Below are 17,855 nucleotides of genomic sequence, written 5' to 3' on the forward strand. Positions count from 1 at the left end.
AGGAAGACTTTCTGGGAGTCAATAAGCCCTTATTAGATATCAAACTGGGTGTCACCCTGACCTTGGAGAAATCCATGTCTGCTGTTAGTAAGTACCCAGTCAATAGTGTGTAATAGTGGAGGAACCATGTGAGTGAGGTGCTTAGTTCTCTATACTTAGCTTCTGCATTTGTGAAAATGAAGGAAGTCTTATCACCTTAAAAAAAAATTGCTATAAAAATAATTCAGAAAATATACATAAAACATTCCATGTTTGACATTATATACTAAATATTATTGTTAATAAATTTTATTTTAACAGTGCCTACTCTTCTGCCAATAACAGCAGCCATGTAAATCCTTATCTTTGTAATAAGGAAGTCACTGCAATCAAAGAGCTTTCTAGTTATTTCAGTATTTGGAGTTCACACCTTAGAATGGAACTAAATCCATAGCTTGAATCATAAAAAGAGAACCAGACTATATAGACTAATATAGTCTGTGGAACCTCTGAAGATTCTTTCTTTGCCCCCCCCATCCCTTCTTAGCTTTCTACCTTGAAATCTCAGAATTACATAGTCTGCAAACTAAATTCTGCCTTTACCAAGAGCAACTGAAAGCATAACTTTATAATAAGGAACATTATAGAAACCATTTTCAATGTTTTGCCAAGAGAAATACACTCAAATGCTTAAAAACTTAAAAACTTTTGATGGGGAAATGTGACAAATATCTATCATTAAGGATAGTGATTACTAGGGAGAAAAAAATATCAAATATTTAAGTAGAAAATTACCTCAATAAAAGTATTAACTATTATATCACTAAATTCTGTATAAAATTTGCCTAAAATAAAAAGAAAGTTTCATTCCATCAAAATTAAAAAGTTATAACTTAAGGATATCAGGCAAAAGGAAAAACTACTTATAGAATGGGCAAAAATAGCTGTAGATCAAAAGTGACAACTTATTGCTAGAGCACTTCCCTAACATTTGTGAGACACAACAAAAAACCTACTTGCACTAAAACAAAGAACTTACAATGTTTAGCAGTAAAAAAGATTTCCAAATTTTAAAACAGGCCAAGAATCTGAATAAAAATTTACTTAAGATACATTAATTAATAAGCACATAATATCATTGAATGTACTTAAGTCCATGGAAAAATACAAATATAAACCAAAGAGATATTAAGCTCTATATTTACAATTACAGATAATCTAAGAAGTTTGGTGAGAAAAAAGAGAGATGAGAACTGGCCCACCATTACTTGCCTACACTATAAAAAGTTGCTACTTGTAAAACAGCTTAATTATTCTTTAAAAGGATTGGTGCAAAGCTTACTGATAATCCTGCAATTTTACTGCTGGGATAAACTCAAAAAGAAAAACATTCACAAAAACATCTATATGTAAATGCTTCTTAATAAGAAGTGTGGTGGTGGGGGACAGAGGACACCAAGTCAATTGAACACTAAACAGATGAAGACAAAATATGCTACATCTAAACAATACATATTTATAAAAGGAACAAATACATAAGCATGCTATAACATGGAGGAATTTCAAAGCAGTATATTAAATGAAAGGAGCTGGCTACAAGAGCCATATACATAACTGCATTTTATGAGATGCTCAGAATATGCAAATCCAAAAGACAAAGTAAATTAGTGTTTACCAGAAGCTAATGAAGTAAGAAGGGTAACATTAAAAACATACATGGTTCGATTTGAAGGGTACCAAAAATGTTCTGGAAATACACAGCAGTGATAGTTGTGTACTTCAGTGAGGCTGCAATGCAGCTGAATGAATTGCTCTCAGTTTCTCCAGTCAGTTATGATGAACATACCTTCCAATCTGCCTCCACCTCTTCTGTTTACACTGACTGACCCAATGTAGCTGTTGATATTACTCAATCTTATGTGGAAAAGAAAGTCTGAATGACAAATTATTGGTTACCACTGCTTAAAATGTTGAGTAAAATGCAGTTTCAGAGAGGGAGTACCAACAAAAGGAAATGCTGTACCTTTTCAGGGAAAGTTGATCTTTAAGGTTTTTGATTTCATCATCTTTAGCATGGATTTGGCGCTGTAATCTAAGCAAATAATGAGGAAATCATAAAATGTTAGAAATTATTTGCATTAATACAAAAAAACTTCATTTACTGTAGCTGCAAAGGGGACTGAGTATGTCTTATAAGCACCACAAATCTTGGCCTTGAAAACAGCAAATGAACTCCTATATCTCATCCATTTGAAATTTCTATCTTCTTATTCTGACTTCTCAAAAAGGAAAGCACATACAGCCTTGTAATTCCTACTATACAGTCACACTGCCACCTAGTGGCTGCAGAAAGATTAAGACTAAAAAAGGCAAACTCAGAATTTTCATTTTTATCAAAAATTTGTACTTACTTGGACACTTTATTGATTCCAATAGCCACTTGCTGATTAAGAGATACAATAATTTTTTCTTTCTTTTTAATTTGCATTTGATTTTCCTGCCACCGAAATGTCACTGTTTTCAGTTGTCTTTTGTAATCCTGCTCAATGAAAAATAGTTTCAAGTCACCAAAAAATTGAAAAAAACATCCACATTGAGTTTTCTAAATTTAACATTATAAAAATACTTGCAAATAAATAAAAACATTACATACCAAAATTAACCAGAACCTATGTGCATACAACTTAATGAACTTCTCCTATACGACTAGCATTGTCATTAAAACGGGAACTATGAAGCTTCATATTAAATATTTCATTTTCAGTATCAAATATTGTATGCATTTATCTACCATAAAAAAAACCTATGGTAAAAGAAAAACTTTACATTTTTTTTCACAACTCATATCCATTATGTTTATTTAGTCCTTCCTCATTCCCTTATTCAGTCTTTCTTGTTCTTTTTATACTATAAAGTACCTAGATGCATACTTGTTTGTTTACATACACACACACACACACACACACACACATATATATTAGGTTCCACATATGAGAATGAGCATGGACTTGATTTCTCAGATCGTGTTCTTAACTAATACTATACGTAGATGGCCATCCATTTTCCTGCAGACTTTTTAAACTTCCATTTTCCTTTAGTTATATAGTATTCGTATATATGTATACATACTCCCACACAAACACATCAAATTTTCCCTTTTCCCCTTTTATTGGAAATAAATATTTTCCTCATATAATATACCCTGACTATGGCTTCCCCTCCCTCTACTACTCTCAGTTCTTCTCCATATCCCCTCCCATCTGGATTCACCCCTTTCTGTCTTTCATTAGGAAACAGGCTCCTAAGATATAATAAAATATAATAAGAAAACAAAAACTAACACATCAAAGCTGAACAAAATACAGAATGCTTGATGAATTTCTGTGTCTTCTTTGCACAAGGGCCATGCTAATCTTCTCTGTATCATTCCAATTTTAGTATGTATGTTTCTGAAGCTAACATCTCACAAGTGTCCATTATCCATCCATTCATCTACTGATAGAGAAGGCTGACTTTAATTCTTTGCTATAGTGAATAAAGCTGCAGGAAACACAGGGGATGCAAATATCTCCTTCGTAGGGTATACTCAGAGTTCTCTGAGTATATACCCAGGAGTGAGAAGGATGGGTTATATTGTGGTTCCATTTTTAATTCTTTGAGGAATTTACACACTGATTTCCATCATGGTTGTATTAATTTGTACCCCTACCAGTAATGAATATAGGTTCATTTCACTGAGTTCTTTAAAACAATGTCATTGAATATAAACATTTCAAAATATTTATTCCCTTAGATTTAATGGTGAAAGTACTCACTTCACACTCATACTGCAATTTATAAAGCTGGTGTTGATGAGCAAGCCTTTCCTTTTCAGTTTCTTTGCAGTCTGCACTTTCCTTTCCAGATGAGCCCTTAAGCAAATGCAATAAGAATACTTATTTTTCCTATAAAAAAAAAATTGCTAGTATTTTCTACTTACAGGATTTCTCCTGTATATAAAGTTGCCATCTGTAACAATTCCCATTCGTGCTTTACTCAAATAATTAAACAGCGGTAAGTTGTGGCCACTGGTGACACTCAGGCTTGCTACTTGCAGTTTTGTAATGCTCTTATTTTTATAGGAATCATATGCCTGTTTGCAGATTGTAAATGAAGAGTCTAAATTCTTACTCAGGCAGTAACAAGTGGCCATTCTTAATTACAGTAGTGCACCAAGTTATTTTAATGCTCAACTTCTCTCCTGTATTCTCATTTTGAGTTCTTCTGGGTTACTGGACTAACATTAATGGCCCCATATTTAAATCCCAGTGTAATACCCAAAGCTATGTCAATTCAATTAATATATATATATATATTCTAATACTGTAGTCAAGGATTTATTCAGATCAATTTGACCTCTGGGCAATGAGTAACTGATTGTGAAGCATCCATGGGTTTTTTTTTTTACATTTCAATCCCAGCTCTCCCTTCCTCCCCTCCTCCCGCTCCCTTCACTCACTGCCTTCTCCCATCTTCCCCTAGGAAGTCAACTAAGCCTACACCCGTGTCTAGGCTAGACATGCTATCTTTCCACATAGAATGGGTTCCACTAAGTCAATTAGTGCATTAGTATTAGATCTTGAACCCACTGCCAGTGGCATCATATATTGTCCCAGTCACACCACTGTCTAATTCAGTCTTATGCAGGTTCCCCATTTGTCAGACCTGAGTCAGTGATCTCTCACTAGCTCGGGTCAGCTGGTTCTGTGGGTTTCTCCATCATGGTCTTGACTCCTTTGTTCATATTATCACTCCTCCCTCCATTAGATTATACTCCAGAAGCTTGGCCCATTGGTTAGTTGTGGATTTCTGCATCTGCTTTCATCTGTTTCTGGAAGAGGGTTCAAGCTTTTCTGCAGTTACAGATTTTAGGCTGAGTATCTTTTGCTTTATTTCTGGTATGCACTTATGAGTGAGTATATATTGTATTTGTCTTTCTGGTTTTGGGTTACAAACTTAGGATGTTTTTTTTCTAGTTCTGTCCATTTGAGGCATCCACATTTTAAACTATAGAGCAGTTCACCCCTAACTTCAAACATGGTATGTATGCATATGTGTGTGAATATGGTTTAATCCTTCAACTACTTTGTATTAGTAATTGTTCTTTTGTATGAATAATTGTTCTTTTGTGCACTAATATTCTTTTACTTATAGGTGTGGCATTTCAATCTGTCAATACTGCCAGAAAAGGACCTAGAAAAAATTCTATAACCAAATTTAATATGGTTTTAGAATTTAATATAAATTTAAATTTAATTTAAAAAGAAATCGAAGTAGATTTATTAAAATCTATTTTTATGACATTTAATTTAGTGGATTTATACTAGTCGCTAGTTTTTAGTGTGTTGTAGTTGTCTCCTCTCTCTGTTCCTTCATACTCAAATCAGAAACCATTTTTTTCTTTCTTTTCTTTTTTTTTTTTTTTTTTTAACAAGAAATGCATTTATCAACATTTCCCAGTAGTCAAGAAATGATTTGAGGGCACATATGAAGTTTGTAGTGTCAATGGGTTTTTTTTTTTCTTTTTTTGTAATCTCCTTTGTCTTGCAATTCCCCCTTTTCCTGTTTTTGTTGCTTTTCTGCTGGGATTTTCAAAAAGACATAATGTTTAAAGAGTCTAGAGGAAACAAAATCATCAATTCTTTCTCCAAGGAGGAAGGCAGGGCTGGGCCCTCTCCACTGCTCACCTGCTCTATCATATCCAGAATATGGAGTTCGTCCAGGCCACAGAACTTGTCCTCAGGTGCAGAATCTTCTTGCGCATCACTTGCATCAGCTTTTACGTATGTGCTGAGAGAGTGGGCATCTACTTGTTCTGCTTCCAGCTGGTCATCCTTTTCTACCATGTATGAGCTACAGTGGGGACATAATCAATGTGACCATTCACAATGGTACAGTGCTTTCCTTACGGGCTGTTGCCTCTCAAATTACTATTATTTCTGCCTTGTGGGATACTCTGAATTCTAAGGGTTCATGGTCAAAAGTCTTGACAGTGCTCACACCATTCTTTTCTCTTGAACACTAACAATGGACACTACAATATACGAGGTCATACTTGCTCAAAGTACCTACTTAATTGTTCACAGCAATGTTTTCAAGAATTAGGAGACTACAGGATTTATTTTTCAAATTACAGCTATTATCATTACTTTGTTTAGAAGCAATATTTTGAGACTGGTTTGCAAACATCTCCACAACTTCAATATTATATTATCATCACAATTCATACATTTACCCCAACCAAAGAAAAGTATGTACATGTGTCCACTGGGGACATAAAATGACCTACCCATTAAAGTTTTAGTCTATGTATATTTTAAACTATTTTAGTATGCATTCAAGTCAATGTGTGAATGAAGGAGTCAGTGTGTTACATGACTACTGAGAAGCCTCATAGGAAAAAAATGGTGACTTTATTTTTCCAACTTAATAATAATCTAATCTGCAATAAAATAGCAATTTATTAAGACAAAAAACTATTTTTCCTTAGACGTTTCCAAAAATGTATCTGTGTATTAGTGATAAAACATCACTTAAAAATATTAAGAAATAGTTAAAATGTAAATACTTACCCTTGTTCTTCTTCTGAGTCCTTATCCTGAAAAGATAACATCACAAGAATTAGTAATTTGTATCAACTACTTTAGCTCAACAAAGTGATAAGATTGCATTTAGGTGTGTTTCTCTCAAGCTTTTCACAACTAAAAGATTACATTTTGCATATAATGCTATACATACTTACCTATCATCAGTCAACTATAAGACAGAAATGTGAATTCTATGAACTATATAACAACACTGTATGTGATGTAATGTTGTTTTAAAATTCCTACTTATCCTATTTCCCTTTTAAAATAGTGTTTGCATCTCATTAAATTTATTTTATAATCTTGAAAATCACCAATTGAGATAACAGAGGTGAGTCCTTGACATGGGTTGGTATCTATTACGAAATGTTGGGAAAGACTGTCTGTAATACCCATTATTTCTACACAACTAAATAAAAGGATTTCTGAAAAACTACATGGAAAAAAAATAAGTCAGACTGACATTTGGAGATTACATATAAATCACACTTAATATACATTAGTACAACTTAAATTAAAAAGATTAATCAGGAGTACTGACTTCTACTATCTATAATTCTGAGTTTCCTCTATAGAGGTATAAGGCTGTTTTCTCAATTTTTCCTACCAATTTCTTTTTACAATTTAGAAATATTACTTCTATCTTGGTTCTGAGTTGAATACCTGATATGAAAAAACCTTTAGTTGTTCATACTGAATACAACTAATATAGTTGATTATTTCAAAAAATTCAATTGAGCTCTTCCCATGAAAACTTCAATCCACTTTAACCTCTTAGTATAAATCTCTACAATTCTCTCCTGTATAGTGACCACCCAATTTAAAGTGATGGATTCACTGCCTGCCAATTTTCTTTCTTTTGGCTTCATCATAAGAAAAAAAATAAACCAAGAAAAACAAAAACAAAAAACTCTTCTAGTCTTTTGTTTACTCTAACTCTTCTGGGAGATAAGAAAAATCTGATTGCTTTCCTTTCAGATAACTCCTGATAGGCACTTTTTAAGTCTACTGTTATACTATTAGATCTATATGTTTTAAAACAAAACAATAAAGAAAGGAAGTTATAATTTCTTAGAGACCTTGTCTTTACTTTGTATAACAAGCAAACTTCTATATGATAACCATTATCATGAGAATTCTTCATTAGATAACAAGGCTGACAGCTATTCAGGGCCTCCTGTATATACTACAAAAGTATATACACTGTTGCACCTATAGCAATAGTGGTTGTGTAACACAAATAGAAAATAACTGCAAGCCTAATTTTTTATTTTTAGCATTTGTAAATTACTTAGTACTAAGATTAAAATATAGCATAAATTTGTCTTCTAATGCCAAAATTTTACCTTAATAAAACTATCATTTTCAAACATATCTAAATTTCTTTAAAAAAGCCAAATTGTAATACCCCAGAATGTTAAAGAAGCAGTCATTAGATACATGCTAGCTTATGGGTTATGACCTTGAGAGTTAGTATTGTCACTAGTGAATGCTGATGTATAGGAACTATTAAAATTACTCATGTTTTTTAATGTTCATAATAGCTACTGAGTAAATGTTATAATAATGACAGTGCCACTGATACTTTACACAGATTAAAATGTTATTTTACTCTTAATCTTAATATTTTACAAATTAAGCTTCATTATGTGTCATTAGTCATTAAAATGTCTATATACATCTCAGCAACTACTAACATATAAGTTGTAAGTAGGTTGTAGTTAGAGAAACTAGTCAGTTTATAACACACAGAAACAGCAAGATTTTGAGTATGTTCCAGATTAGAAAAACTAGGATTTTTTTTTTTTTTTAACCACAAAGTTTACATGGCATAAATATCAGCCACATGCCCCACTAAAAAACAATCCCATTTCTATTTTACTTTGCCCAGAAAATCAGAGATGTTTTAATGATATCTATGATCCATACAGTGACTTCTCTTTTTTGCAGATGACAAAAGTCTAAGAAATGGGTATTCTAAGATTTCTTAAAGTTTTGAGAAAATACTTTGGAATACAGTAGGGATGTGACAAAAAAGAAACTGCTTTTAAAAAAAGAAAATATTTCTTGTGGTCTATGTGTACACTGTGAAAATGTGCTGTGACGGCTATAATAAAAAGCTGAATGATCAATATCTAGACAGGAGGTATAGGTGGGATTTCTAGGTAGAGAAAGGAAGAGGAGAATCAATCTAGGCAAGTGAAAGACGCCATGGAGACATGGAACGAGTCAGACACACAGAATGGGAGAGAGGTAAAGTCCACATGGCAGAATGTAGATTAACAAAAATATGGGTTAATTTAAGTTATAAGAGCTAGCAGGACAAGCCTAAGGTAAGGCCAAGCTTTTGCAATTAAATAATAAGTCACCATGTTATTATTTGTGAGCTGGTGATCCAAGGAAAAATCCGACTACAGCCATTTTTAAAAATGACAGTATGATGCAGAAATTAATGAAATTATCAGGTGATTAAATCGATTATTTACTATATAAATACAGATGTATAAAAATGTATGTTCAACAAGGTTTTGAATAACTCGTATTGTATGACCATCTGGGTGAATTTAAGTTTTAACTGTGAATTTATGTATCAAGCTTCAGATATTCACAATTAGATATCCCTCAGTTACAATGCCAATGCAGCGTCTTACCTTTTTATTCTTAGTTTTTTTCTTTTTCTTTGTTTTACTTTTAACCTAATAGATAAGAAATAAACCATTTATTTAATGTTATTCAAGCTATACAATGGATATTATCTGCTTCTTCAAACTACTGAAGTCTTTGTCTTCTAATACTTATTTTTCTATATTTTTATGGATTTTTATATCATATTTTCTACATTTTTATGGAAACAAGTATTATATTTAATTTAGTCTCAATCTTCTACCCTTGAAAAAGAACACAGAAAAGAACACATACCAAACAAAACAACAAAACAGAGAAAGGAACTTTTTAAACAACAATCTTCATTCCCATAAGATTTAGCTGTAAATTAATATCTATATAGTAGCTACTGCTAAGCCGCTCAGATTTCATTTAGAAGATTTAATCTCTACTTCTGTGTTAGAGATACTCAAATACCTCAATTTTCTTATTTTTTTTTTTTTTTTTCTTCTATGTCTTCTACCCTATTACGTCTTCTCCTTTTCTCTCCCAGATGTATTTCCAATGGTTGGGAATAAAAAACAAAACAAAACAAAACAAAACAAAAAATGTACTCCATAGCTAACATAGTGCTTGACTTTTGGCAAAATAATTACTGAAGAAGCTATGGTAGTAAGTAATGGGAAAACAGTCATTCCAACTCAGACTCTGTGTGAACACTGTTGCCTCCAATGCTCTGAATGTAGTATATACAACACCTGAAGGTTCAGAATATGTTCTTTAAATTCAAATATTAAACATTATACCTCTTGAAGATCTTTAACAGATTCTGTTGAAGATTCACTAGGTATTGAGGCTACATCTTTATTGATTTCTGCTAACTGCATTTCAGTGTTTGATTTTACATTTATACTGTATTCCATCAGAGGTGGACTCAATTCTTCTTCATCATTCTGTAACTCTTCTATATCAATACCTAAATAATAAAGAGAAGGATATAAAATCTAGTGGCAAAGTTTTGAAAATTTTAGCCCTTTGTTAAAATTATAAAAGTATTTGCTAGGCCACCATACCTGATAACCTGAGCCCAATTCCCAGAACCTACATGGTAGGAGAGAACCAATCCAGTAAGTTGTCCTCTCACTTCAACATTTGAACCATGGCAAGCATATAAACACTTAATTACTATATGAAAATTACAGTGCCTACTTACCCATAAATCACAAGTACACATATAAGCCTTGATCCAATCAGTATAAACCAAAACAATATGATTGCTATTTAAGTGAACTCCAACCTTTAGGTACTTGTATGATTTAAATACTACTGTATTAATTTCTAACACTGACCTTATTAAAATGCAATTAATATTATTTTATAGAATATAAATATGGAACATAAAGCAAGAAAAAACTAGATCATTTTCCCTTTCCTTTTTCATAAAATGTAATTGTACGGTATTATATGACTACTTTGAATCCTTGCTCTTTCTCATAGTCCCAAAGATTCAGCCTTAAAACTTCCTCAGAGATGGCCCAACTTTAACCTCGGGCTAACATATGGTATTGTTTCTAAAGAGTAACTAGTAATAATTAAGACAATATGGTTACATAAAGCAGTACAGTTAAGCAAGCAGAAGAAGCAAACAGGCATTTTTGCCTAAGTCCTCAGTATAAAAATCTGGAGCCTCATCCTTGGATGAGTCCTGTGGCAAGCATTAAAGTGAAGTGTGAGCAAGTCAGAGACTAGGATCAGCTGATCAACAATAAGTTTATCATATAATTTTCTAAGCTTTTGGATAATGTACAGTTCAGTATAAAGTTTATCTAAACATATGTCAACAACATATATAAGCATTAGGGATTCTGAGTTAAAAGGTCACTTATGTGTTTTGGGTTATACTTACGCTGACTGCCTGTTATTGACTGTAGAGCAATTCCTATGGTAAACAGAGAAAATAATAATTAGGAGTGCATTGCAAGCACAACCAACCAGTATCTGACCAGGATTAAGAAAGGCCAGAGCCCCTTCATAGAGCATTAATCTATCCCATAACCATCTGGGAAAGAAGCACCACTACTCACACTAACACAGTTTAGACTAAGTACAATCTGACTATCATACAATAGTTATAAATCCATGGTTTAAGAAACAAAAGTAAAACAACACACAAAAATGACAGTTCATAATAGTTAAGACCTAGAGCATAAACAATTTATTTTTTTAATTGAAATACAATTACATTATTTTCCCTTTCCATTTCCCCTCTTCCACCACAAGATCCCTCCCCCACTTCCTCCCTTTTGAATTCATGGACTTTCTCTTTAGTTGTTATTGTTATTTACACATATATACAAATATAACATGTTCAAGCCATTTAGTTGTTACTGGTATATGATTTCAGAGTTGGCCTCTTGGTACTAGATAACCAATTGGGGAACTCGTTTCTGAGAAACCCCATTTCTCCTACTGTCAGCATTCCCTTAGTTGCACATAGTTCTTTGTTTGGAGGTGGGCACCTCTAGAGATTTTCCCCTTCCATATTAGCATATCTACTGGGGTTGTTCTCAGTTCTTGATTAAGCAGTTATACTGTTAGGGTGTCACAGGTGAAGTTCCCCTGTTATTTCTAGGAAGCACAATCTCAGGCAGAGCTCCTCTGGCTTTTACAATCATTCCACACTCTCTTCTGGAGTAGGGTTGTAGATTTCAGTTGCAGGTTCACGCCCATCACTTAAACAAGCATTTTAAACTGAGCAGCAATTCTTATTTATTATTAGTCTAAGACTATGAAGGAATAGTCATGAAATGTGCAGCATGTTTCTACTTAAGGTTTAAGTCTTTCACGCCATACAATTTACCCTGAACATGATTCCATTTCCTGTGTTTGTCTACTAGTCTACTTAGCATCTATGGTATCTAATAGGATGTATTAGACCCTAGAGATTAAAAAGTAAAGGTTAAAAAGAAAAAAATCTTCATGTAGACATAGTAGGGATAGTGGATGTTGTTGGGTCTGTAAATTAAAACTGATACTTTAATAATTGAGAAAAGACAAAACAGGTAGCATGAAAGACTTTTATTAAGGGTATTTGACCATAAGCTCTTTAAGTGAAAATGGCTTGAAATGCTCTGGACTTAGTGTTCAGAGCCCTTTCCACAAATGTCTCTCTCTCTCTCTCTCTCTCTCTCTCTCTCTCTCTCTCTCTCTCTCTCTCTCTCTGTGTGTGTGTATGTGTGTGTGTGTATGTGTATACATATATGTATATACATATATATACATACACAATTTGGGTAGATGTAATTTTAAGGCCTCTAAATTATACATCAAGAGTTCCTTTCATACTGAAAAGGCTCTAAAACACTAAATAGGAAAACAAAGTATCCCTAATCACAGAACAGACACTCAAAAAATGGTTTGCTGGCTAATGAAGTAATTATTTAGTACCTTGTTGATAGCAGGACAACATCCTCTGGATGATTTCTGGTACTGGTATGCCTAGATAAATGGACAGCTGATGATAATCAAGGGAGATATTCTCAATGGGATTCTCCTTGACTTTGTCAATATCCTCTTGTTTCATTCCAAGGCGCAGAAGAATATCAGAAACTTTTTTCCAAATTGAATTGAACTGTAACTCAGTGAGACCATTCATCAGAATCTCACTGAGGAGGATATCTCTGTACTTGCAGAGCCTTAGAATATCTGCAGACTTAGAGAGATCAGAAGACGGTGGCTCCATATCCCAGCCTTTTCTGGGTGCAGGGAATACATTCAGATGTTTAATGAGCGCTAATAGGAGGCATAAGTCAAACTGTTTGGACTGTGGTAGCTCCTTGTTTGGGGGATAAAGCAGATGCCATGATCCACCCAAAGGGTGATTGGTCCAAAGATGATTGTAGTAGGGTTCCAGCACATTCTTGTGTATAAGCAGTTCTTTTTTCAAAAGAGTGGGTGGCATAGCCTCATCAAATATTTGTCGGACAATGTCAGTACCAGAAATAATGATTATATGAAGCAGATGATAGAAATAATTATAATCAAGTTTGAAGATAGGCATTTCATCTGAAAATGAATTTGGAGAAGTCAAAACAATCCATATTAATGTTCTTTTTCTATGTGGTATTTAACATTGCACCCTAAGTTCTTGTAGGTCAGGAACTATGTCAAGAAAAGAAGTACAGAAGAATTTAATGATATCAGTGTTTAATATGCATACTGCTCTCTGTCTAGCTATCAAAATCTCTAGTCAAAAGGAGAATGCTTCTAAGTAGAAGAAACTGAAGATTTCTCTAACCCAGAAGTCTTTCATTCAACCCAGAAGTCTTTCATTCAACCATCTATGATTTTATATATTTTATATGAAGTCAGCAGTATCCAGTAGAACTTCCCATGCTAAAAGTGGTACATGCACGGTTTGCCACACACACACTGAGTACTGTTGTTTGAGTGGCCAACAGCTAAGCCTTACACGATATTTGATATTAGTGCAAATTTAACTATGTATGGCTACTGTCTATCATATTAGATTGTTCAGATATATACTAGTCAACATAATTATCTAATGAGTTGCTACTCAAAGTAGTATTCATAGACTGAATGAAGTATTAGCACCTACCTGAGACTTATGAGACATGCAGAATCTTGGGTACCACCACAAACCTACCTATTGCATGAACACCTGAGGGTTTGTTTGTTTTGGAGGGGTTGTTTGTTTGATTTTTAATCATCAAATGATAGAAGCATTCATATAATAAATAATATGTTGATATTTCAACAATGAAATGATAAGGAACCAAACTAAACCACTCGATACTTGGCAGTTTAACTAGATTTCAAGAAGAAAGCAGGCTGAGGTAAGTTTGAAAGTAGTGGGAATTCAGTCTATGATAATATTTGGGTTTTGTATGAATAATAAACTGGGTGTTTAACATAAAATATAGCTTTACTTTTTTTTATCCTTCATGGTTTTGTATCATAAAGATTTTTAATGGATAACTTTGTATACTTGATATGCACTGTAAAGACAAACAAAATTTAAGAGAAATGTCTCAGAAGGCCTTGTCTACACTGTCAAATATGGAGCAGGCTAGCATTAGGGAAATCTAGTCGCCCTAGTAAGAAGGGCTAACCCCAACCCTTCTTCCATATTCAGGGACCTTTATGGTCTCCAAGTGCTGAACAGACTATTCCTAGTACACTCCTAAAGAGTTGCCATGTGAATTTAGACTACTTGACCCCAAGCTCCAAAATGTTCATCTCTTCCCTTTTGGATTACTTACATGCTTGCTCTTTTATGAGAGAATGCAACAAGAGGGAAGGGGATGGATGAAAATTCTCCTGAGGTAAATCCTACCGTATACTCACAAGTATGTTTCAGAATTAACATGTTTCATCACAGAATGTCAAGGCAATATGAGAGCCACACACCTGCAGAGTTTAGTCTATGGGTTCTAGTATACAGCAAACACTATTTGGTGGAATAGACTTTATAAATAGCAATAATAAATAATTGCACAACTGCAAAAAGAATGGTACTTTACAGAGACACCTAAAAAAGTGAAAAATATTTTCAGTAGGAGTAATTAAAAAAAAGCAATACCTTTTGTGTTTAATTTTAAATCAAATTCTGATCTTATATCAGTGTCAGTTAATTCCAGAGACATCAATTTCTTGTAACTGCAAATAGAAAAAAAATTGTCATAGTGAAAAAGTATCAGAGTTAGACCAAATTTTTGGTATAATTCACATTGAGTGTTTTCTTCTCAACTTAGAAAAAAATTGAAAACAAAGGGAAAGACAATTTGAAAACAAAAAAAATAAAAGCCACCAGCAATGACAAGTCTACACTGTAATTTTCACTATAATTAAGAAGTACAGAGTATTCATTCAAAAAGAATTCTGTGATGCAAGAACTATATAGTAGCTGAAAAGGGGAAAGAAAAGGATTAGTCCCAGCTCTCCTATGCCCAGTTTAAAGACAAAAAGCAGCAAACAGGAACTCTTTCATATCCTATCAGATCAGACAAGTTAAAAAAATAATTAAAGGTAATGCAAATTACTCAATTTCTAGAGATGCTTAAAAATACTAATGTAATAATATTAACATATGTAATTAGAAAGAATGGAAGGAAAGCAAGAAAATTTAATAAATAGGTAAATGCTGTCAATAAGAGAAAACTCTGTATTTTTGCTTTGAAAGGAACTTTGACCCACAAAACAAATACCAGACAGTAATACTACAGAGTGAACTTTTTACTGTTTGTTGGTAATTGATGTTATCCCAGGTGCCATTATATGGAAAAATTTAAAGCTCAAACAATATGAATTATTGGCAAGGAAAAAAAAAAACTAGATATAAGGAATTGTATAACATTGATGGCAGGAAATGTAAATTGGTAAAACCATTAGGGAAAAACTTAACAGTGTCTAGTAAGTTAAAAGCATGCATAAAAGGGGTCTAGAAATTTTAACTCTAGAAAATGCTATGAAGAATTTCTACAAATATTTATATTTACTTTAACAACATTTATATAACCTGATTATAAATAATACAAGTATCTATAAATAGTAGTGTAAGTGTAAGTGTGGCTATAAAACAAAATTACAGCAAGGAAATACAACAAATGAATTTATATATAAAGTCTATACAGAAAACTGAATTATAAGTGAAAAATATATTATGAAATTTTGAAAACAGGTCATAGTAGGTTATGTATACTAGAAATTCTAGAGGAATCACTTCAATAAACAGCATAAAACTAACAGGACAGCAGCACAAAAGAGATGGCTCATTAGTTAGAGTACTAACTGCTCTGGCAGAGGACACCAGTTCAGTGCCCAGCACCAATACGATGGCTCACAACTGTCTGTAACTTCAGGTCCTTAGGATCTGACACCTGTTCTGACTTGCACAAGCTCCTGTATACACACACACACACACACACACACACACACACACACACACACACAAGTAACAAGATACAAATAAAAACAAAGATGAGATGGAAAAATAAAATAGTAGATTTAAGTCAATTATCTAAATAACTGCAGAATATACATATTATATATAAAATATGTATGGAATAAAGATGAGTATAAAGGCAAAGTTTAAGAAATTAGAAATAAAAGAGCATAATCTATACCATCTACAAAAATGAAAACACGTTCATATATATATATATATATATATATATATAAAAGAATGGATAAAAAAAGAAATGGAAATATTAATAACAGACAAAAAGATCTGAAGTAGGACTGTAAGGGAAAATGAGGATTTTACATTAGGGTTACATAAATTATGTGCATTTAGCATCTAATAAAACAGCTTAAAAATAAATAAGGATAAAGCACAGACAGCAGATAACTTTTTCAAAAGTAAACATGTAATTAGTCAAGATATAAAACACTGAAACCAAGTGTAAACTGGTATCCAATGTGGGGACCAAATTTCCATATAGTGCCTGAGAAAGCTCAAACAAACAGAAAACATACGTGATAGGGGTGTCCTTCTGTATATATGTTTCTCTTATTGATTGATGAAGAAAATACTGTTTAGCCAATAGAGGCAGGAAGATAGGCAGGACTAGAAGACAAGGAGAATTCTGGGAAAGGTTGGCAAAGAGGCACGGAAAAGGGATGCCATGTAGCCGCTAAAGGAGAAACAGGTCCAGACATCTCTGCTAAGGCAAGACCACATGGAAATACTTAAGATTAAAAGAAACAGGTTAATAATTAAGATGGAGCTAGCCAATAAGAAGCCCTAGCCATTGGTCAACAATTTAATAATTAATATAGTGTCCATGTGTTTATTTGGGGCTTAAGGGTGGTGGGACTTGATGGGAACAAAAACTCCTTTGAGAGGAGCTGCTGTGTAGCAGAGCTCTTGAGCAGCTAACATACTAAGTAGAAGCAGCAAGCTAAGTAAAAAAACACTTGTCACAGTGCAAGCACCAACTTCCTGAGCTAGGGCAGTTAAATACAGGATGGGTAGAGCCAACTGCTAGAGCCACAGTTTAAGGACGGGATCATTAAGTCAGAGAACACTACAGGTGCACAGTAAAACAGGTAAAAAAATCTTTAAGTGGCTTAAGAAAGAAAAGGAGTATACACAGTCATTGGAAAAATAGATAGTTTAAAAATAATTAAGTAAACTCTTTAAAGAAAATGTAAAGAAATATAAAAAAGAATAAGCTACATAAAGATGGGAAATACACAAGGAGTCTGGATCCTGTGTGGTGTTTTGGTGACTGAATTTTTTCAATGCTAATGAGTGAATGGCAGCTGCTGAGAGACGAAGGATTGTAAAGGGAACTACTACTAAACCAGCCTAGATACTTTAGGGATGTCTTAACTTTAAAATTGAATTCAGAAGATGTATTGTGGTAAGAGGTTATGCTTTGTTTCCATAGGAAATGAAAGACTGTGGATTCCCTCAAAATTAATAGAGATCAGATCTGCTTGGGGGCTACCCCCTGAAAATCTTGGCTATAGACATAAAGAAATTAATCAGGAAAAACTACAAGACAGGCAACATATATACTGATCCCTTCACATGGGAACAGCTCTGCTACTGGATAACACATGATATATCTTGTTGATTACAGAATCTTCATGACTTATTACTGCATGCCAGACTTTTAT

At 33.4% G+C, this 17,855-nt stretch overlaps 1 protein-coding gene and 1 non-coding gene across 8 annotated transcripts in view; both read right to left on the reverse strand.

Annotated features, from left to right (window-relative positions):
• The window catches only part of Dzip3 (DAZ interacting zinc finger protein 3), a 728,188-nt gene that overhangs the window by 17,010 nt on the left and 693,323 nt on the right, over positions 1–17,855 (reverse strand). For 5 of the 7 annotated variants that reach the window (XM_051191572.1, XM_051191573.1, XM_051191570.1 and 2 more), the window contains 10 exons: positions 14,812–14,888; positions 12,657–13,274; positions 11,116–11,148; positions 10,016–10,185; positions 9,257–9,301; positions 6,591–6,616; positions 5,706–5,871; positions 3,795–3,890; positions 2,391–2,518; positions 2,003–2,071 (listed from right to left, as the gene is read on the reverse strand). In XM_051191572.1, coding sequence (XP_051047529.1) covers positions 2,003–2,071; positions 2,391–2,518; positions 3,795–3,890; positions 5,706–5,871; positions 6,591–6,616; positions 9,257–9,301; positions 10,016–10,185; positions 11,116–11,148; positions 12,657–13,274; positions 14,812–14,888 — 1,428 coding nt within the window. The remainder of the gene's footprint in view (positions 1–2,002; positions 2,072–2,390; positions 2,519–3,794; positions 3,891–5,705; positions 5,872–6,590; positions 6,617–9,256; positions 9,302–10,015; positions 10,186–11,115; positions 11,149–12,656; positions 13,275–14,811; positions 14,889–17,855) is intronic. The other 2 variants (XM_051191575.1, XM_051191576.1) reach the window with 2 other exon arrangements.
• LOC127227279 (U6 spliceosomal RNA) lies at positions 3,335–3,441 on the reverse strand. The gene has a single exon (XR_007834965.1). It is a non-coding gene; the product is annotated as a U6 spliceosomal RNA (small nuclear RNA).

Source organism: Phodopus roborovskii, unplaced genomic scaffold (genome assembly GCF_943737965.1).
Source record: "Phodopus roborovskii unplaced genomic scaffold, PHOROB, whole genome shotgun sequence".
Taxonomy (NCBI): Eukaryota; Metazoa; Chordata; class Mammalia; order Rodentia; family Cricetidae; genus Phodopus; species Phodopus roborovskii.